General features: G+C 40.7%; 1 protein-coding gene across 2 annotated transcripts in view; it reads left to right on the top strand.

The window, feature by feature from the left end:
• The first annotated feature begins 10,058 nt into the window (after positions 1-10,058).
• Positions 10,059-22,777, top strand: part of LOC147679044 (ankyrin repeat and SOCS box protein 15-like) — a 203,431-nt gene continuing 190,712 nt past the window's right edge. For both annotated transcript variants that reach the window (XM_086942785.1, XM_086942786.1), the window contains exon 1: positions 10,059-10,176. In XM_086942785.1, coding sequence (XP_086798911.1) covers positions 10,076-10,176 — 101 coding nt within the window. In that variant the 5' untranslated portion in view covers positions 10,059-10,075. The remainder of the gene's footprint in view (positions 10,177-22,777) is intronic.

Below are 22,777 nucleotides of genomic sequence, written 5' to 3'. Positions count from 1 at the left end.
CCTGATACAAGTTCACAATACAGCCACTCACACATCCACTGGCTCTTATGCACAGTTATTTATATATGTCAACTCTCACATGTACTGTGTTTTACATATGTACTTACTTTGACATGTAGCACTGAGATATCCATTCACTCACCAATACACTCATGCACACAGTCAACCGCCCATACAGCTGTTTCCACATGCACTTTTGAAACCATACATCTAGTGAATCAACTGCTCACACATCTATGCACAGAGTCATACACCTCCCAGCCACCCACACACACACTCAGTCTCCCATACAAATACTTGGGCAACCAATCAATAACCCATATAGTTACTCATATAGCTACTTATCAACACCTGCAACAGTTTACAGAACAACAGACATAATGATGCACAAATTAAGACAGTTTAGTCACTAACCCATGCACTCAGTGAGACACATTTAATCACTCACTCATACAGTCAGTCATGCACCTACTAAATCCTTCATCCAGACACTTATACATCCACTCATTCTTCAATATGTAAGACATATTTTAACTTTACAGAAACATACAGTCACTGGATGTTGTCATCAGTGATGTCATCAGAGATGTCATCAGTGATGTCACTGACCATGTCATGAATGATGTAATATGTGACATCATCAGCAGTGGATTGCGGGTGCGCGATATAGTTAGTGCAACTAACTATATATGGAATTTCAATGGTTTTGTGTGAGTAAAATAAGGTTTTGTAAATGCGAATTCCTAACTATATATGGTCTATAACCTATGGTTTTTTCAGTGAATTTTCAAGGTTTTGTAAATGCTAATTCCTAACTATATATGGTCTATAACCTATGGTTTTTTCAGGGAATTTTCAAGGTTTTGTAAATGCTAATTCCTAACTATATATGGTCTATAGCCTATGGTTTTTTCAGTGAATATATATATATATATATATATATATACATACATATATAAACATATATCATCTGTATATCTATATAAATACAAACATAAATGCATGCATACATATACTTATATGCATACAGATGCATGTTATTTACATGAAAGTTGAAAAAACACTAATAAAAGCAAAGCTAAAAAGCCACCTCATTACAAACAGAATGGCTTTAACTTAAACGAGGGCGAGATCTATTGCATTTTCAATGCTTGTTTACTTTGGTTCCATCAAGAAGGCATTCAGATGTGTCACACATTTGCCATAAATTCTGAATGTTAGCACTCTAGTTGCACATTAGATCACTGTAGTAAAGCTACTGCTCACCAGGGACGTCTGCTGCTGGTATTCAAAGTGCATGTTTCAGTCTGCATGTCAGAATTCTTTTAATGAAATAGAAGAGGATTTGAGAAGTCACTCAAAATGATCCCAAATTTTTCTTTCTGAAGCACTAATCATACTTTCTATGGCAAAATTAACCCCCTCATGTTGTTCCTTTTTAAATTGAGTGTTTTCAGACTTACCACTTCATTCCAATCAAGATGGCTTCTGGTGTGCCATACTTTTGTCATAAGTAAGACTGTTAGCGCTCTAGTTGTTCTTTAGAACACTCTGGGACATTCTGTCATTGGGCTATACTTGGGGTACATCTGGGTGATATTTGGGCTACATTTAGGCTCTTTTGTCTCTGGTGGCCATTTTGGGAGACTGTATGTCAGAATTTTTTAATGAAATTGAAGAGGGTTTGAGAAGTCACTCAAAATGTGCCCTAATTTTTCTTTCTGCAGCACTAATCATAATTCATATGGCAAAATATACCCCCTCATTTTGTTCCTTTTTAAATTAAATGTTTTAAGAGTTACCACTTTATTCCCATCACGATGGCTCCAGGTGTGCTATACCTTTGTAATAAGTAGGACTGTTAGCGCTCTAGTTGTTCTTTAGAACACTCTGGGACATTCTGTCATTGGGCTATACTTGGGCTACATCTGGGTGATATTTGGGCTACATTTGGGCTCTTTTGTCTCTGGTGGCCATTTTGGGAGACTGCATGTCAGAATGTTTTAATGAAATAGAAAAGGATTTGAGAAGTCACTCAAAATGTGCCCTAATTTTTCATTCTGCAGCACTAATCATACTTTCTATGGCAAAATATACCCCCTCATGTTGTTTCTTTTTAAGTTAAATGTTTTAAGAGTTACCACTTTATTCCAATCAAGATGGCTTCAGGTGTGCCATACCTTTGTAATAAGTAGGACTGTTAGCGCTCTAGTTGTTCTTTAGAACACTCTAGGAGGCTGCAGTAGAACACAAAGGAATCAACTGACAGTCTCTGTCCTTGTTGGATGTACATGTTTTACTGAGAATGTCAGACTTCATTTTCACATGACTGAGAAAGATAATGTGAATTTACAGAAAATATGCTTTCAGTTTAGCTTATAGATCCCCTTCCAAACCACTGTGGGAAAATCATGAGATATTAGTTTTCTTTCAAACAATATTCATGATATCACAGCAGAAGGTTTTTTCACATGGTAAAATCACCTTAGAACCCACCACAATTCCTAAAACGAGTATGGTACCATCAACAAATGATTTATAATGTAACTAAAGTCCTAAAACCCTCTATTAACTACAATGCTTTTTAATGAGGTGCTATCATGTATATTGGTCCCAAGATGGCTGCCAACACTTCTTGGATGAAGTGCTGACAGCCAATCAGATCAGATGTGTGGCTAGGCTCCGCCCAGATATATATCTTTTTTTGAACCTAAATTACTCAAAATCCACTGGAGCACATATATTGAGACCTAGCAAAGGCACATCGGGCTAACAGTCCCTACAATTTTGCCAAGTTTCGTGCAAATCCATTCAGCCGTTCGAGCTAAAAGTGAGGCCAACCGCCCTATGGAAATTAACATGGGAAAAACGCGTTTTGGGACCCCCCTTTTTTCTCGGCCCCCCCTTAATGAAACCCCCCCCAAATTGTCAGGGGCTGCTCAAACAAAATGTTCCATTTACCTGAAAATTTCAGCCAATTCCGTCCACAAACGCCAAAGTTATTAGACATAGAATTTTCAAAAATCCCATAGAGAAAAAATCCTAACTATATATACCTACTGGCGACCGCCAGTAGGTAATATATATATATATATATATATAAATATATACATATACATGGCAAGTGCTTTATGGGCTGCTCCGTACCCATTTTACTGAAGTCGCCCTGAAGGGTCCTGGGCTCCAGAAACGAGAGACTGTGTTTGTGATATATATATATATATATATCACAAACACAGTCTCTCGTTTCTGGAGCCCAGGACCCTTCAGGGCGACTTCAGTAAAATGGGCACGGAGCAGCCCATAAAGCACTTGCCATGCATATATATATATATATATATTCATACTATATATAATACAAAATAAAGGCAAAAATAGAAAACAATTCAATAATAAAGTATATCTATTCCACCAATATGTAAAATATTTTTATAAATACATTTGTTAAAAATGTGATAGATTATTAAAAAACAAAATAATAAGCACAAACAATATTAAATATAAAAATAAACAAATGATAATATAAATCCGATTTTACCAAAACTAAGAAGAGTGTTTGATTCCAGAAAGATTAGTTATACCATTTCCTCTCCACTTTAAGCAATTTACTATTCCCACTCCAGTCTAAACAGCAGGAGGGAAAGTGTTGAATTTCAGAGGGTGTAGATTTAATATTACTACTCCAGCCTATGCAACAGTAAGGAAAGTGTTGAATGTCAGAGGGTTTAAAACTACTATTCCACATCCAGTCTAAGCAACAGTATGGAAAGTGTTGGGCTTCAGATGAGCAAGATTCCAGTCCAAACAGTAGAGAAAGTGTTGGATTTCAGAGGAGGTAGATTTCCTATTTCACTTCAGTCTCAGCAACAGTAAGGAAAGCGTTGGTCTTCGTTGGCGTTAGATATACTATTCCCACTTCTGTCTAAACAACAGCAGGGAATGTTTTTGAGTTCCGAGTGGTCAAATCTACTGTTCCTACTCTAGTATAAGTAACATAAGGGAAAGTTATGGACTTCATAGGGGTAAGTTTTACTATTCCCATTCCAGTTTAAGGAACAGTATGGAAAGCATCGGATCTGGGAGGGTTTAGATTTACTGTTCCCACTAAAGTCTAAGCAGCAATAGGGAAAGCTTTGGGCTTCGGAGGAATTAGATAATACTATTCACATGCCTGGCTAAACAACACTAGAAAAAGTGTTGGACTTCTGAGCAGTTAGATTTACCCTTCCTATGCTAGTATAAACAACAGTATGAAATGGTTTGGATTTCAAAGGGGTTACATTTGCTGTTCCCACTCCAGTCAAAGCAATAATAAGGAAAGTATTGGATTTCGAAGGAGTTAAAGTTACCATTTCCACTCCAGTCTAAGCAACTGTAGAAAAGTGTTTGACTTCAAAAGGATTATGCGCATAAGTACAAAACCTATTAATTTAATAACAAAATTCAACACTTAATAAAAATCATAATGTAATTATAGTATAATATATATACTATGTGTGACAAAATAAATATATCCACTAAAAAGTAAAGAAATGCTTTTGCATATTTACATACAATATCAACTCCCCTAACTAGTGATAAAATAACACAATTATGAAATCATTACTTATTTAATTTCAATTATTAATTAAAAAACCAAATAAAATGTAAATTAGACATTTAATTTTACAAAGAAAGCTTCCCAAACACTTACCATTAAATAAATGTTTTTAAAAGATAAAAAGTGTAAATACTTATACATAATTATCACTTTATAAATTACATACAAATTAATTCTAATATATATTTTCTTCTCAACCTACTCACCTAAAAAACATAACACAACATTCAAAAAATACATGTGTAATAAACATATAAAAAGTAAAATACATATTAGAAAATAAGAGTACAATTACAAAATAATTAATATGCATAATGCCTAATCAAAGAATATTTATTTAATTAACAATCATTCAAAATTAAATTAAAATATCCTATTCCCCTACAAATCCGCAACTAACATATCACCTAAATAAATGGCTATAGCCTATTTAAATAATGTACAATCAATTAAATTATTGATTAATAATTAAAACATAACAATTTGCAAATATTTATATCTTAATTAACTTCATACACTATAGCCCTACATACCTAACAATACACTACTAAAATATAACTTACTATTCTTAACAAGAAAACTAAAATGTCCATTTTTAGATTCAAAATATAATATAACATTTCAATAATTGACACTATGACTTTTCCCCTCCTGTGCTTGATCCTCATCCAACCCCAATGTTTATGACGAGCTCAGCTCGTCATAAGCACAGCTCCAGTGTGCCTCATGACGAGCTGAGCTCGTCATGAGCAGCGAAGGGGTTAAAAGAATGTAATATTAAAAAACAAATTGCCATTAACATTACACCGTAACCCCTAAAAAAAAAACCACTATGACACTATAAATTACTGATAACAATAAAAAAAACCTAGGGACCTGATTTAGATCTTGGCGGCCGAGTTACTCCATCACAATGGTATAATTGGTTATTGTAGGATATAAAGGGATTTACATTTCAGTGGACAGGATATCTATTTACCGTTATGACGGAGTAACCCATCCACCAAGATCTAAATCGGCCCCTAAATCAATTAAAATGACAAACTGTTTCATAAAATTAATAAAAATTATACCAACAACACGAATGCCTAAATTGTATTACCTAAACTCATTAAAACGCAATCTTTTTTACAACTGTATTACTGAAACCGATATTAAAAACACAATTTTTGAAAATAGTTTTTTTTAACCAAAAAAGAAACAATGGGGGTCATTACGATGGAGGACGGACTCCAGTCCGTCTGCCATTGTATTGTATTTAAGACCGCCCTCCTACAAGGCGTTGGTGTCAAGGGCCAAATTATGATGTGACAGCCACTGTAGCAGTCGCATTGGCCACGTTTTCAATTGCAGCGGGTGCTGCTGGCTGCAGCAACCGCAACAATGAAAAACAGGGATGTGTAACATATCCCTGTACTACGTGACAGGCATTATCCGGTGCCTGCCACTTTGTACAGGGATATGTAGGGTGCCACCATAGGTCCCCCCCACACTCACAATCATTGGCCAGGGTTGAAGGGGGACTCGTGACGGGCCCCCAATGTCCATCGCCTCCAGCCTTTTCATGGCGAGTGAACCGCCATGGAAAGGCTGGTGTGGAGGGAGCATTCTAATCTCTATGGCAGTGTTTGGTAGGTACCGCCACCATTTTAGGGATAGGAAGTCTTCCGACGCACCGGCGGTTGGAGTTACCGACCGCCACGGAACATGGCCTTACGATGGCGATGAACGCCACCGAAAGCCTGTCGGTGGCAGTTTCACCATGATCGTAATGACCCCCAACATTCTTAAAAACAATATTCTATACCACTATATTTTGAATTACAGTACTTTTTCTGTAATGTTAGGGCTCTCCAATATTTGTAACTCTTTATTTTGTTGAAACACCAATTTCGCCAATATAACATTATTAGTACAGCCAACTTCACCTCATGCAATGGGCATGATACTCTACTCTGTTAACTTATAAACTTTGCTAATGTGATACTTTTGGAATCTGTGCCAGTTTTCCTTCTCTTTTGAACTGAGTAGTCCCTATGTCAGTTTGCTATTGACTCTATACTTAAAACATTTCTGGAAGTTGATTTATGTTATCCTCTTGCTTATTATAAATTATTGATTTGCGTGACTAACTTATTATAGTTTTGCCACATCTGTCACTTTTTCTCATTTATCTTAAAGTTTTAAACCTGTATCCTTGAATTTCTCGTAAAGCAGGGATTGAGGCCGGGAGCCGTCATCCGCACACAAGCACTGTGTGCCATGACGGCTCCCAGCCGTCATCAGCATGGAAGGGGATAAACACCACCACCTTGACCACGCCTAGGGCCCAAGGCTTTCAGGGGCCCTGACAGAGGCAGCTCTGTTCTGTAGAGTCTTGCCCTAATGACCATGAGTAATTCTTTAATAGATTGTTTTAAATACTTTTTTCCTTTAATTTATTTTAATGTGAGTGATGTATGGTAGTCTGTTACTGACATTTTTAAGAAAAATGCTTGTTTTTCAAAACCATGGAACATGCATAAAAAAGATTTATTTAGATCAAAACAGGACCTCACCTATGAGAAATGGGAGGGGGGTCACAAAGATTATTTGCAATAATATTAGTGAGCTGCTGCTGAATTATTATATTGGAAAATCTTGATTAATCACTATTCCTGAATATTAGATGTAAGCAGATTTAGAATTTGGACCCGTGTAACTGTGCCCAGGCTAATAAGGGCATGAGAAACTAAATCATAAATTCGAAGCTGTTTTAAGCAGGAGCCTCCCAAATTTGTTTGTAAAATGTAAATTGATACTTGTATAGCGCACTACTCACCCGCAAGGGTTTCAAGGCGCTTGTACAAATACCGCTGTGGAACCCATCCTGGCTTTCCCTGTGAGGCGTCCACTCCTGGGCACCCCCAAGGTGGAGGCCAGGCATCCTTAGCGTTGTGGGGGCCGTTGTGGAGATTAAGCAAGCTATTGCCCAGACTTGCAGAGTGGGACTCCATGATTGGAATAGGCACCGAAGTGAGAATTATCAGGTCCGTGGAATTTTGAGCCCAAGACCTGCCGAGGCGGGGAATTGAACCCTGGTCCCGGGCTAGACCTCCACATCAGGGTCTGCCGCTCTAATCATTGATTCAGAAAAGGGGGTGGTGATGAACAGAGTGTCTGAATTAAGCAGACCACTCTTACCCAGTCCAAAGATCAGGGCTTGATCCATCACCGTTATTTAGCTCACTGCACCATCCCAGCTCAGAACCTGGCTCTATGCAAATGAGTCTGTCCCTGGCCCAGTGCATCATGGGAACAGGGCAGACCAAACTACCAAGCCAATTCTTCACCAGAAAGGAGACAAGCTTCCGGGGACCGGTTTCTGGCATTTCAGCCATCGTCGGCCCGGCTTGCTTGAATCCTGATGGTGCAGTGAGCAAGGGACTCATGTTTGAGTATACCCTGCCACACCTATAGTGGCCAAAAACGATTCAGAAAAGTGAGTGGTGATGAACAGAGTGTCTGCATTAAGCAGACCACTCTTACCCAGTCCAAAGATCAGGGCTTGATCCATCACCGTTATTTAGCTCACTGCACCATCCCAGCTCAGAACCTGGCTATATGCAAATTAGTCTGTCCCTGGCCCAGTGCATCATGGGAACAGGGCAGACCAAACTATCAAGCCAATTCTTCACCAGAAAGGAGACAAGTTTCCGGGGACAACACTAATCATTGAGCCACACTTCTCTGAAGCCTTACGCGGTTCAAACATTGCTGCTCTTGTTCACAGGCAGGGAAAGTAAGAGCAGGAGCAGCAGCAGCGTTTGTAGACACACCTGAGAAGGGCAGGGCTGTTTTGAATGACTTGGTATGCAGCACACAAAGTTTTCTGGCACCAAATCGACCCACTTGGGTAAGACATTGGATGTTATTTAGAAGTGCAGCAGAACCCACTTGGGAGGAACATTGGTGGGACAACAAGTACCAGCCTGCCGTGTGGCACCACCCACTGGGGCAGGACTTGGGAAATGCTGAACAGGTGTGTCTACAAACGCTGCTGCTACTCTCTTTCCCTGCCTGTGAACAAGAGCAGCAATGTTTGAACCGCGTAAGGCTTCAGGAATTCAGAATTGGTGTGTGATCCTGTTTGCACTGCGGCCTTCATTAAAAAGGTGTTAATCCCCACGGGTGGCGTCTCTACAAAGCGCAACTTTTAATGATGGAGATATATATATATATATATATATGGGATTACATTGCACAGGGTCAGAGTCACTTTAATATTAATACTGGAGATTAAGGGCCCGATTAAAAGTCTGGCGATCCATGGACCACCAGATTCATGAGGGTGCGGTGGTGGCGTCTGCCGACTGCCCTATTAGGACTCAGGTGGTCGGAATCGCCACAGCCCTGCCGCCAGGGAACGGTGTAGAGGCATCAATATGCTTGGCGGGACCGTAGCGGTCCCTCCACCCATATTAGGAGTTTTCTCTCCACCAGGGTTTTCACGTTGGTTCCTCCACTATGAAAACCCTGGCAGAGAGGAAACAGAGGGGGCACTACAGCGCCCCCTGTAGCATCTGTGCCCTGTTGATGCACACAGGGGGGCACAACATGTGCCACCCTGTGTGCATGCACACCAGTTTCTGCACGGCATGGACTTTTTAGAAGTCCAAGCAGTGCAGGAACTGTTTTTGGTGTTCCCATTGCGGTGTCTGTATTTAGAGGCACTGCTGTGGGAACACCAAAAAACAAGCCAGCCAAACAGGAGGAAACTCCTATTCTGGCGGGCGGCCCAACCATGGCTTTGGCCAAAGTTGTAATCGGGCCCTAAGTGATATGCCCAGAATGAAAGGATGTTGAGCCAACATTGGGACTTGAGCCTTGTTCAGGAAATTCTAAATTGGCATCTCTGGCCATTAAGCCACATCCATCTTTCTCAATTTGTGTCATACACAAGTGGTATTGTTGGGTATGATCATAAATAGTGAGCCTATTGCATTTTGAAATAGTTTTGTGAATTTGAAAAAAATGGCACCAACAAATAGACATTTTATTGCTTATGCGTACTTGCAAAGGTGTGTTTTAAAACTGGACATGGGGACATTGTTCAGCACCTTTACATTTGGACACAAATAGGGTCAATCATTTCAAATATTACTTCACATAGACCAGGACTTTCTCAATCCACCAAAAATGTGCTTGCGGCCTACCAGTGGGTCACTATCCACAATTTGGGAAACACTGCAATACATTCAAGAAGATCTGGCAATTATTGTATTGAGAAGCCATCAGACTTCTCCATCTTGGAGAAACAAATGTGTTGGGTTAATGGTTGTCTACAATTAATGACTTCTATGTAAATATTATTATTTGAATATTTGATAACCATTCTGCTAATGTTCTTCGACTAAATCTTTTCTCAAATATTCAATGACGGCACATGAAACCTTATTTTTTTCCATTAATTAGCTCCATAACTCAGTGAGTAAAATGGATGAGGCAGATGAAGAGTTGCTTGCTTCTTCCGAGATTCAGCAAAACATTGAGGACTCCATTTTCCCAGATACACCTGCATCGTCTGTATATGCAAGGTAAATGTTCAGGAAAAGTAGAAATGTAGCCTCTGTTCATAGAGTAGGTAGGCCATGGAGTTTCACTGAAGAGTCCTGCTTACAACAGTAGTAGCTTTCTTCATGTACATGTTGAGATGTGTCATCAACCAGCCTTCCCTTCTTTAACAAAGGTTTAAGTGATGCATTTGTTCCTGATTGGAGGTGTCCTGAGTTTAATGATCTGATCTGTTATTATAACCACCCATGTACTTTTATTTGTAGCACCACTGTTCTAGGAATTACCTCATTTACAGTTTCGATATCTAGGTGTCTATGGAATTTATCTTTATTAGCCCTGTTTCGCCAAACCTTGTTGGTACTATCAGTAATGTGGAGTGCTTTGTGATATTTAATACCATCGGCATAGGCACAGCAAATGAGCAAAGAGATTTGGAGTTCTTAATGCTGTATGGCTGTGTGTATACAACATCCAGCTTCCTGGTTTTTGTAGGCCTGAGATCCCCCCTGGCTATGTTTCCTGCTTTTAATTGATCAAGTACTCCCACTACCCGAGCATCTAATCGCTATTTTAATCAACGTTTGTGAAATTTGCACATATAGGTCTTATGTGTAACCTGCCCAATTGGTCCACATAAACAGCATTAGGCTAGGCTGCAGCTTCCTTTGCACCCCCTTTGTCTTATCATACGTTCTTTGGTAGCTACAATACTGGACTGTGTCTGTAGCACATGACTGTTTGCTGATAGTATCCTTCTGGTCAAGTCAATGGTCCTATCTCTAGCTCAATCGCCTGCGCTGAATGGGTGCACAGACAGTGCTCTGGACCCAGCAGGCCAGACTTCACAAATCCTGAGCTGACACGGGCTGCACTATTCAGCCCTTACTCTCCTATTGGCTGCGGTGCTTTGGTTTTCTTCCATGTTTTCAGTTGGCTGCACTTGGCCCTGCTGGTCACGTCAACACCTGAATACATGTTTTCCCGTTGGATTTTTTTACCGAGGTGCTGCATCGCCTGTACAGCTGAAAGGAAGAGTCAGAGATGCCTCTGGAAGGCTACTTCAAAGCCGTTGATTGGCCATGAAGGTCACTTTGGAAATGCTACTTATGATCTTCTCAATTTCTCTGTGGTGCGCTCAATGCCCTACGTTTTTGCCACCCACCATAACCTAACAATAGGTAGATGAGCCAGAAAACGTTATTGAGTCTTTAGCACCATACAACTCCCTAACACAAAAAAACAATACCACTGACCTGATCATTTGGAGACACCTTATTGTGTTTCCCTCCCTCCCATCTGTAGTTTTAATTCCAGTATTCTCAACAATTGTTCATGGGGGGGGGAAAAAACAAAATGGAAACTACAACCAGGACTGCCTGATTCTGCTTTCAAATACATTAGTGAGTGTAGACCAAAGAACCAAACGCATCCAACCCTCGACCCCCATCATGCACGAAAAAAGACCCTGCGACTCCCATTTTAATCACATTCCTTATTAGTTCTTAAGCATTTATCTACTTAAATGTAGTTATTATATTAATCCAAAGCAAATAATTAAAGACAACCACAATCATTGTACACTCAGGCTCTGTTTTTAATCCAGAAACCGGACTCCCAATATTCTATCGCTTGACTGGCAAATATATCAACCTTTAATATCAACATCTCCTAGAAATAAGGGGCAACCTGACCAGCTGGCCCACCCCTACAACTGCATCCTGTGCATATTTTTCCTGGAAGATTCAACACCGTAGTAGTTAAACTCTCTCATTGATTTAAGTAGTCTTCTTTCACAACCATGTTTGCGATGTTAGTTGCAAAAAAACTTTACTTTGTTGCTTTGCTTTGTTGTATCTTTTTATTAAACTCGTGCTGGGTTGTTAAAAAAAAAAAAAAAAAATATATGCTACATTAGCATTAACATGTATTGAAGCAGTATACATCAGCTGAGCATGATAGATAGAATCGGTGAGTAACATAAATCAAATTTGGCGGATGAGGAGTTTGTCCAAAGTTACTCAAAAAGTAAATAGAACAAACAGTAAATACAATACCATATATCTTTGCACCATAGCATTCTGCTCACGGCATGTGTGAAGCAGATCCCGCTATGCCTGCATACACTCCTTCCCTTCGCCAAGGAAACAGATGCCGCAGGCCAGATCTAATGCATAAAATGTATTGCCTTTCTTTCATTATTCGTGGAAAAATACGAATCCAGCGCATTTCGGCTAACCACCTCGAGCCTTCATCGCAGATGGGCGTAATTCCCAACATAACATGATTTAATACAAAAGTGTATTTGTGCAAAATAAAACTAGAAAACATCCTATACCATTCGTCTCTGTATAGTGTTTCCTCTTATGTTATTAAGTACAATTCATCTTATCAAATAATTCATTTAAATTCGTGTTCACAGTGCAAAATAAACTCATTATAGCAAATATTTTAATTCATTATTGCCATCCTCTGATGACGTTTGTTTTCCCTCCAAATATCTCCCAAAACCCAGACAGAAATATAATGTGCTTGATTCCACACTTCAGATCTTCACTTAAAACCCTCTGGGTGCAATTGCGTTTCCTCCCCTTGGGTCTGATTTTTCATTTCCTTTTTAAACCCTAGAGGGCAAGATATCCACTTTAATGCTTCCGTTCCCAAGCCAACCTTTGCCCTTGAATACAGGGGTAATAATGGTATCCTCATACTACTCCTCCTTCTGATGACACCAACTTTTCATTTGTAATTCCATCTTATCATATTCTGCACCTTGCTCCCTATATACCTTAGTAATTATCACCCTAGTGGGCAGATGTCCTGGGTAGAGGGAAAAACATCATCCAATCTTTCACAAACCCTGTTTAGGAGGGGAAACTTAGCATCAAACAAAGAACCGAGAACAAATATAAAGAAAGAAATTGATAATTTCATGTGATCAATTTAAAAAGACGATTACCCCGTCAATCATATCGCTATTTCAGTGATACAGGGGACTGTGGGAAAGGGAACCCCCAACCAGGTCTCAGTCCAATACACACCCAAATGTACCACTAGTTCTAAACTCACATTGGGGCCGCCTGGCTCCAGGGCCTCCAGATTGATAATTTATTCAGACTCCCACCTATGCAGCCTCAAACATTTTTCCCCTTCCCTCTGATGCTTACCAACCTTGTCTAGGCCATAGTATCTCATATGTGCCCAGACTTTCTTGAAAATGATGAGCCACTGGATATTTGGGATTGTTATTGTTCATGGCCATCCTATGTTCTAGGGTGCATTTACGTGTTTTTTAACTTGGAAGGTCATATTGCCTATATATCTCTTACAGCAGGCACATTCTTTGCAATATACAACATGATCTGTCCTGCAGGAAATGTATTTTCTGATCTTGTAGGGTTTCTTTTGAAGTGGGACATCATAAAACATTACATGATTTGCATTTATTACATGGATAGAACACCATAGGCTCTCTACCTAGCCACCAGCTCTATTTACCTGATTGAAAAAGACTTCAGACCACTATGTCCTTAATGTTTGTACTCCTGTGGTATGTGTTGTTGGGAGATCCCCCGCCATGTTCCTTGACTGCTTCTTCCCTTCTAGAATCTCCTAATTTCCAGCTAAGATGATGGCTACCTTCCTACACTCCATGTTAAAGATTATAATGACGATGATTCTCTTCGGGTTTCCCAAGGGTGTTACTTCTGGCTTCTCTGGCCCATTGAGTAATCGTTCTCTGTCCGACAAATTAATCCTTTCCAATGCCTTTAATCGGACCCTATTGTAGTATCCCCTGGCCCTAAATATTTACAATAAATCCCTTTGGGCCTCCTTTAACTTTTCATCTGTGCTGCAATTTCTTCTCTGCTTCACCACTCCCCATAGGAGATGTTCCATTTAATGTGATTCGGTTGGCTGCTAAGGGCATGTGACACTGTTCAATGCTGCCTCCTTCCTAAACAGGGAAGTTACTAACTCCTCCTCGACAACCCCTGTATGTATGTCTAGAAGTCAATATTTGTTGTACTGTAAGGCATGGTGAACCACAGAATGAAATTGCTCTCATTCAGACAGTCTCGGAACTTATACAATTCCTTCACAGATCAAAAAAGATTGGCTATAAAATGAAGCCATATGACGAGGTTTTCCAAGAACCCCTCCATTTGGGAGTCCATGAACTCCTGTTCCTCCCACGTGCCCCTTACCAAATCGGTATAGCTGGGGGCAAAACAGGCAGTCCTCTGGCCCTGTATATACAAGACCAAATTGAACAGAAAAAAATTCTCTTCTAGGCAGAACTTGATCATGTTGATAAGCATTCTATTATGTTCAAATAGGGTCAAAAGTCTTTCTCTAAAATAATTTTCTACTGCCTTCAAACCATCATTATGGTTCCAATAGAAGATGGTTAATTTTCTTCAGGCAATCCATGCTGTCTCGTAGGAATGATGGTGAAGTCTCTATGAATGGGAATAAGAACTGTTCTATATATACAGATGTCTTTTACAGGAGGCTTCCAATTGTGGATATAATTGGACGCTATTATATTTATAAGGGAGAGGAGCTATGTGGCCCCCTCCTCTTTAAAATAACGAAGGCCCTGGAGGATGGGGTCCCCAGGGCCTAATGAGGTTCAGGGAGGAGAGCCATCCTCCCCTTTAAAATATATATTGGCTGGGAGATTGAGTTCCCGGGCTGTATTAGGCTTTGGGGGGGGGGAGGGGGGGGGGGGGGGGGCGGGGGGGGTGTTGTCACGTGGCCTCACCTCATCCTGAAAATGTAACCTATGGTGGATGGGGTCCCTAGGGCCAGGTGATGTGGCCAACCCTTGCTGCGCATGGATAAAGGCCAGTGCAGCATGAGGTTGGCTGCCTCTGGAGGGGCTGGTAACCCTGGGCATAGTCTGTGTAGTAGCGCTACGCGAAATGCACTTCACACTACGCGAGCTATGCGAACTGCGTCGTGCACTTTGCAAAATGCTGTACAAACTGATTGCATAGTGCCGGATGCTTTTCCGCACTGTGCAATAATTGCAAACCTCATCTTGCACAGTGCAATCGGTCATTTTCTGTCGCTCTAGTAGATTTGTACTCCAGCGGCAGCTTTCTGTACGTGGACTGGTAGTTTCTCAACGCGCGCGGTCGCGAGCATACGAACCACTCGCAATGAGAAATCTGACCTCCCTGCGTTGAGAATCTCGCCGGGAGGTTTATTTTCCACGCTCGTGATCGGCAACTTGAAGTTGCTGATCGCGAACGAGGAAAAAGTCTCGCTGGGATGTTATTTTGCTCGCTCACGGTCGCCAACTTGACGTTTAGGACCACGAGCAAGCGAAAAAAATGCCCGCTACGCTACACGTTTTTGCATTGTGCTACCTGCAATTCGCGTAGTAGCTCAAACTACGCGAGCGTAACTTAGTCCTATGCCCAGGGATACCAGCCATGTTGCCAACCCCCGGCCGTGCGTAGTGTCGGGCTGCATGGGGGATGTTGGCCACCGGATCTGGCCTGGTCACCCACAGTGCACGCCCGAAGGCCCTGCACATTGTGGTATTGGATGCCTTTGGGGTGTTGGCCACGGGGCCTTGTGGCTAACCCCCACCCCCCCACCCCCCCCCCCCCCCCAATGCGTGGCGGGTGGTTGAATTTATATATGCAGCACACAGAAGGGTACAAAGTTCCCCAGGGAAGAGAGTATTACAGTGTGGAGAGGGAATAAGACTTGCAGAGTCAAGGAACTAGGGAGGTTCCTTTGTCGGAACTAGAGAGCCTCACACACCCAGAGCGTTAGGTGTGAAACACACCCTGACTGTAGGATGTCCAGTTTCATCATCGGCTCACTGCTCCGCGTCAGACCGGCGCTGCAATGTCTGACTGAGTGCCGAAAGGCACCCTTTTGGCGGATTTCTTTTGTTCCTTGCCGATGGTGTGTGAGTGAAAAAGAGAGGAAGTGTAGTCGGTGCAAAGTGAGTGAATATTAAAACAGGGTAAGCAGTCCACAATGGGTTTTATTGACGTGGCTGATTCCCTGATTAAAAGGGGTGAGAGGGGAGCTAGAGACTGTGTAGGGGTACAGAAAACTAACTCAACCCCCTGGTGTGGTCAACATGTTTCTCGCCAACCGGCGATTCGTCAGGACCAAAACAAGGTACTACACGTGAAGAAAGGTGATACAATGCTCATTCAAAAAGTAAAAAGCAAATACAGCCTCACTGGGTCGGGTACAAAGAGGGCCAGGGGGTCCTGCTCTAGTTAGGCGACCCTAAGGGAGAGTGACACGGGCCTCGCAGTATGCTCCCATGAGGCCAGCGCTGTCTGGTGGGTGTACCTCTGTGCAGACGCTGGGACGGCGGAGACACCTACCCCTCACGCTCGCGGCACCTGGTCAGGGTGCGGAGCAACTGGTGAAGAAAAAAATAATAATTTATATATGGTAATTAAATATTACTTTACATTTAAAATTCAGTGAAAAAACAGGTTAAAGTAACGTTATAGTTAGGTGAAATTTTCAGTAACAACATAACATTTTAAACTCCAAAAACCACTGAAATTCATGAGTTATAGTTATCTCAAGTAAGTATAACTCGTTCCCTCAGTTAACTGTAACTCACACTGCTAATGACCCCACTTATTACATCAAGACCTGCCACTCACTCTCTTGTTATTCCTTGCATTGTAAAGCGCTCTGATATCTGCAAAGATCTTGTTCGCGCTATATAAAACTTTCAAAATAAATTCATGACATCTTCTATGACATTATTGATAATATCACTGCAACATTTGCAGTGAAATTATTGATGAGAAAATTGTGCATGGTGGGGCACGAGTAATAGTTACCTCAGGGCACAAGTTACAGTTACTTCAGAGAACTACTATAAGTGGTGAATTTCAGTGGTTTTTGGAGTATAAAACGTTACATTATTACTGATTATTTCACCTAACTATAACATTCCTCCAACCTTTGTTTTTCTTTTTGTTCTGATTGCATGAGGTGGCATTTCAAGAAAGTTCTAAGTTTGCCGATTGAGGGTCAGATCAATAGAAATAATGTAGGTGACCAAGATGGTAAAGAGGTAAAAACCTGGACGTTGCAAATGGTGGTTTAGGCTAAAATAGTTTCTTGGTAGCAGAATGTAGATTTGTTTGGGGTGTAGTAAATTAAGCAAGGTAGCCAAGGGATGTGCTCTGGCCCCCTTTAAATACTAAAGACGGGTGACGAGATGACTTCACGTCACTGGGACACCAGTGTTCCAGCCCTCGAATTTAATGTAACAAATCAATGCAATCCGGATAGGAAAGGATTAGTTTGACTCCATTGAGCCAATTGAAGTAACACAGTTGAAAGCAAATATTGATAAAAGGAAAGCCCAGGTCTGGAAAACTAGTGTCCCAATGACATAGAGTAATCTGGTGACTTTATACTAAATTTAGTAGCTTCGAAAGGGCCCTTCTGTGCTGAGACATCAGGCGTGGTTAAGGACGAATGCGGGTTACTATGTCTTCGGAAGTTAAATGGGGTTCTGGTACCCAGCCAGTACACAATTGTTGTGCCCATTTGAGAAAAACAACAACAACAAAACAGACTGACACTGTACAACAAAATCCCTCTGGTAGTTAATTATCCAGACAGTAGATGAGAGGTTTATAAAGCAGTGTTTTCAGTTCCAGTGTACACATTTCATTTGCATGGACACACTGGCCTTTCAGTCACTTCCTGATGGGCTGCATGGTGTGGGGCTGCTTTTAGTGCTAGATGGGTTGTGATTCTTCAGCGCTGAGGAACTCAACTAGTATATCTGAAATATTGTTCTGCAAGTTGAAACATTTAAACCCATTTTCAAAATATGTTTCGGTGTGCGGCACTGTCCTCCCCCCTCAACCCAATGAAGCAGGTCCGGTGCGCCCACTCTCTTGTGAGCAGAGGTTCGATGGCAGAATATTGTATACAGAAATATAATCTGATATACATGACTTCTATTTTCTTTTGACATGTCTATTTTCCATAATTAACACCAATTGGGCAATAGTTTTGTAAATAATATTTAGGGCTCTATATTCGTGTCATACAATATCCCCACAACATTATTCTGGTACCACACCTTGCAGGGCTCAATGTGAGGCTGAATATGACTTTTTTTGCCTAAACTTGTTTTGATTCCTAGTCTGGCCCAGTTGATATCCAGCGAGAAATGCCTTTCAACAATTAGCGACTACGAGTGCTGCCAACTGGCACGAGGGCCTGTGTTATGAGCAACTTTAAAGATGTAAATACACTCGCGAAACATTCTGTGGCACCTGGGAGCTTAAAGGGGCCATCCGGTGAATGATGTCACAATTACCACACATCTCAAACCCCCAGGTGACATTATCGTTACATTATCAAACAAACCAACATGTTAGATTGCTTATTGTTAGAGATTGCTAGAGAAATAGATAGGACTGGCCGGGTAAAGAGGGCTGTCCTTTTTCTCTACAATGGATGGCTCATTTAAAACTTTTGCCAATGTTGTCACTGTTATATCCTGCTCTTCCTCTATCTTTGTCCCTCCTTAGTGTTAGTGTCTGCTTGTCTATGTCATGTCTCTGTGATGTCATCCATGATTCTACCTGTTGCTATTCAAGGGATTTATCCGTTACCTGGAGGCTGAGCAGGAAGTTATCTGCTCCTGGTGGGGTTTCTTACCATATTACATTCCTACTTGAATGCTGTACCTGACTATCTAATCCCAAGAATAAATATACTACATGAACATTACAACAAGGACTCTTCATCTTTATTTTACTGAATTTAACACTGGCGACGAGGTAAAAAAGGACCCATTTAAAAGAAAAAGGACTTCATTGAATTTAAAAAGGACATCATTGCAACCAAAGACAAGAAGAGAAACGTTTAAAGTTACTTTCCTGCTTCTGGGTAACCCACCGGTGTCTGGTTCCAACGGACAGTCTCAACCCAGAGCATTGGAATAACCTTTGCTGAAGTAATACTACTACTAAATCATCTGGCACTAGAGCAAACTTAAAGGTCTCCCTGTTTTCATCTAGTGAGTCAGCGTTTTACATGAGTAACGTTGCTGCTGCTGTCTGTCCTATGTGTGCCTGTGCTATTTCAGGAATCTGCTGTTTAAAAGATTGTTAGCTCACTTTGTGACTTCAGTTTATTGCCTGCGCAACTTGTGCCAACCTGCTGTTTAAAGGTCTCCTGTTTACAAAAGCGCTACTTACTGGGACCGTTACATCCTGCAATTAAAATTAAAGTCTGCCTGCATCAATCTGTGTGAATTCCGTGTTTCGGGACTTTGGAGGTTGTGCACTAGCAGTTTGAGTGAAGAGACTGCTATTCTACTTTGTTATTTGGCTTGCTGTGTGGCCTACGCTGAGACCTGATGCCTATTTCTGCCAACCACGTCCTGAGCATACTCTGCAAACTGTGCTGGAATTCACATGCCAGCGCTTGGCTCTACACCATTTGGGAGTCTGTCTACATGCCTGACTTCGAGAATTGGAACTTGATCTGCACACTATTAATTTCTGACATTACACTACGTTTGGATCTGTAACCCGGGTGAGAGATCGCTCACCGGTGTTTGCTGTTTCATGATTTATTTATTTATTTATTTCCCTTGAAAAAAAAATTGTGTTCTCCAACAAAGTACTGTTTGATTTTCTTTACATTTTCCCATGGACATTTCTACAGAGCTATTTGTGTCTCCCTTCATTCAAATGACAACGGTGACTACTTTTATTATTTTGATTTGTTATGTTTAAGATGTTGTGAACAATTTTGCATATTTCCTAATTTATGCAATGTGTAGTTTGCGCTGTAATTTACCCTTGAGTGCATTTCTTCTAAGTACTGTGGTGTGCTAAATATCTATTTATATGCTCAATGCTTAGAACTCTGTTTCTAGGTTATGTATGTATGCTGTTACATGTTCTTTTCTGTGTGGATTTGCAAGTGATACATTTTGAAATAATTTATCCTATTATTGCCTACTTTACTGGAGCCACGTTTGTGCTCAACCTTTGTTGAGGTGCTCATTTGCTTTCATTTTGGTGATGATTTGTAGGCGTTATGCTTATTGGGGTCATTTATGTGCTCAACTATGTTGAGGTGCTCCAATTTGTTTTCATTCTTAGTGATGATGAGCTAGAGTGATGCTCAATTTTGATGTTTATTTCTGTTATGAACCACTTTATAGTGCTCTATTGTTAGAGGTGTTCATGTGCTTGCTATTAGAAGCCATAGGGGCTCAATTTTATTGTCATTTCAGATGAACCACTTATAGTGCTCTATGGTTAGAGGAGTTCATCTATTTACTGTCAGGAGCCGCAGGGCTCAGTTTTATTGGTGATTTTCTGTTACTTACTGTGAGGAGCTGCATGTTCTCAGTTTTATTCTATTGATAGAGAAGTTGTGCATTTACTGTGAAGAGCCGTTTTGTCATGAACCACTTTTACTGTGCTCTATGTTTAGAGGAGTTCATGTATTTACTTTGAGGAGTTGGGCTCATTTTTATTGTGCTTATTTTAGAGGAATCGAAAATATTCGAATTTGAGGAGTTGATATTTCATTTTCTATCTACGGTACTGAGCCATACTGTACCTTTGCTCATTTGTATTGAGATGTTAAGTATTCATTTAATTTAAGCTTACATTCTTTTGTTAGCTTACGGTGCTTGTACATCCTTTGTGCCTGCGCCCCTTTGATATTACCTCTTCTTTCCATCTTGGTGAAGAGGGTGTTTATTTCTGGTGCATATATGTTCTTTCTTTCTTCTGCCTTTCTGCTTCTGCCTTCTTCTGTTTCATCTTATTCATTTTTTCAATTAAAGGAGGGAGGTGTGTTATATCCTGCTCTTCCTCTATCTTTGTCCCTCCTTAGTGTTAGTGTCTGCTTGTCTATGTCATGTCTCTGTGATGTCATCCATGATTCTACCTGTTGCTATTCAAGGGATTTATCAGTTACCTGGAGGCTGAGCAGGAAGTTATCTGCTCCTGGTGGGGTTTCTTACCATATTACATTCCTACTTGAATGCTGTACCTGACTATCTAATCCCAAGAATAAATATACTACATGAACATTACAACAAGGACTCTTCATCTTTATTTTATACCACTTACTCTCTTTGCAACCTCTTTGATATCTACACCATTTTCCCCCAGGCCTTCACATTTTTCCATGAGCCACCAAGGGCACGTGTCTGACGCAGGATTCCTACCTTTAAGTAATTTGAAGGGACTAATCTCAGTGGTGGTATGAGGAGTTATACGATAAGTCCAAAGTTTCTGTCTAACACGGTTCAGCCAATCCCCCTTCTCCTTGATAGCATCAGAGACAAAACCCTTCAAAACACGGTTAAAACGCTCAACCTGTCCGTTCTCATGTGGCTCGTAAAGTGATGTACATATGTGTTTGATGTTACAAGATTGTAAGAACAATTTCATTTCAGCGGAGACTAACTGCACACCATTATCTGAGACCAATACCAAAGGACAGCCTTCCCTAGCGAAAACTTCTTTGAAAAAGGAAATGACAACTTCAGAAGTGATTTTAGCTACAAATTTCACTTCTGGCCATTTAGAATGGTAGTCTACAATGACCAACGCAAAACGAGAACTTTCCGGTAACACTTGGAAAGCCCCCGAAATATCAAACGCTATCTTGCTCCACGGAAATTCTGGCCATTTCACTGTCTTAAGGGGTGGAACATGTAATTTTAGCATCTTGTCACTGTTACAGCACTCATTGCATTCTCTAACAGTGCGTTCTATGAACCTGTCCATCCCAGGCCACCAGAAATGTAATCTTATAATACGCTTCATGGCCGAAATTCCTGGATGAGTCTTGTGTGCCAATTTAAGAATGAGCTCTTGCACTCCACTTGGTGGAATGCATTTCTCAGATTTGAAAAACAAACCACCTTCACACCATAACTCTTCCGCTATGTTGTAAAATGGTAGCAGATCATAATCAACATTACTCTTGCTAGGCCAACCTTCTAAAAGGTATTTCTTTAACTTAACAAATTTCTCGTCCTTATTCTGGCATTCTATCCAAAACTGTTCAGAAATATCTTGATACTGGGAGGATACTAGGTCTGTCAACCCTAATACAAAATCAACTTCACTAAGACTATTCACACTGTCAACCTTACTTTCACACGGAAGACGTGATAAAAAGTCTCCAGTAACATTTTTCTTCCCTGGAATATATTCAACTTTAAAATTGTACTCCTGTAGCTTAGATGAAAGACGTGCAATCCTAGCCGTCGAGTTCCAACCACCACCAGCCGATAGGATATGCACCAAAGGTTTGTGGTCCGTTCTTAGAATAAACTCACTGCCCCAAATATAAATTCTATAGTGTTCAATGGCCCACACACAAGAAAGCAACTCACGTTCAATGACCGCATATCTGCGTTCAGTTTCATTTAAAGTTCTGGAGGAAAAAGCTACATTCCATTCTAAAATACCATCTGTCTGGGATAGCACACACCCAAGGCCATACAAACTTGCATCAGAGGTGATGATGCACTTCTTTCCAATCCTAAATGGTTTCAAAGTCGGGGAATTAACAATATCATGTTTGTTATCAGTGAAAGCCTTTTCCTGTTCAGTT

Source organism: Lissotriton vulgaris, chromosome 11 (assembly GCF_964263255.1).
Source record: "Lissotriton vulgaris chromosome 11, aLisVul1.2, whole genome shotgun sequence".
NCBI lineage: Eukaryota > Metazoa > Chordata > Amphibia > Caudata > Salamandridae > Lissotriton > Lissotriton vulgaris.
Note: the sequence above shows the minus strand (reverse complement) of the source record. Positions and strands in the feature narration are given on the sequence as shown.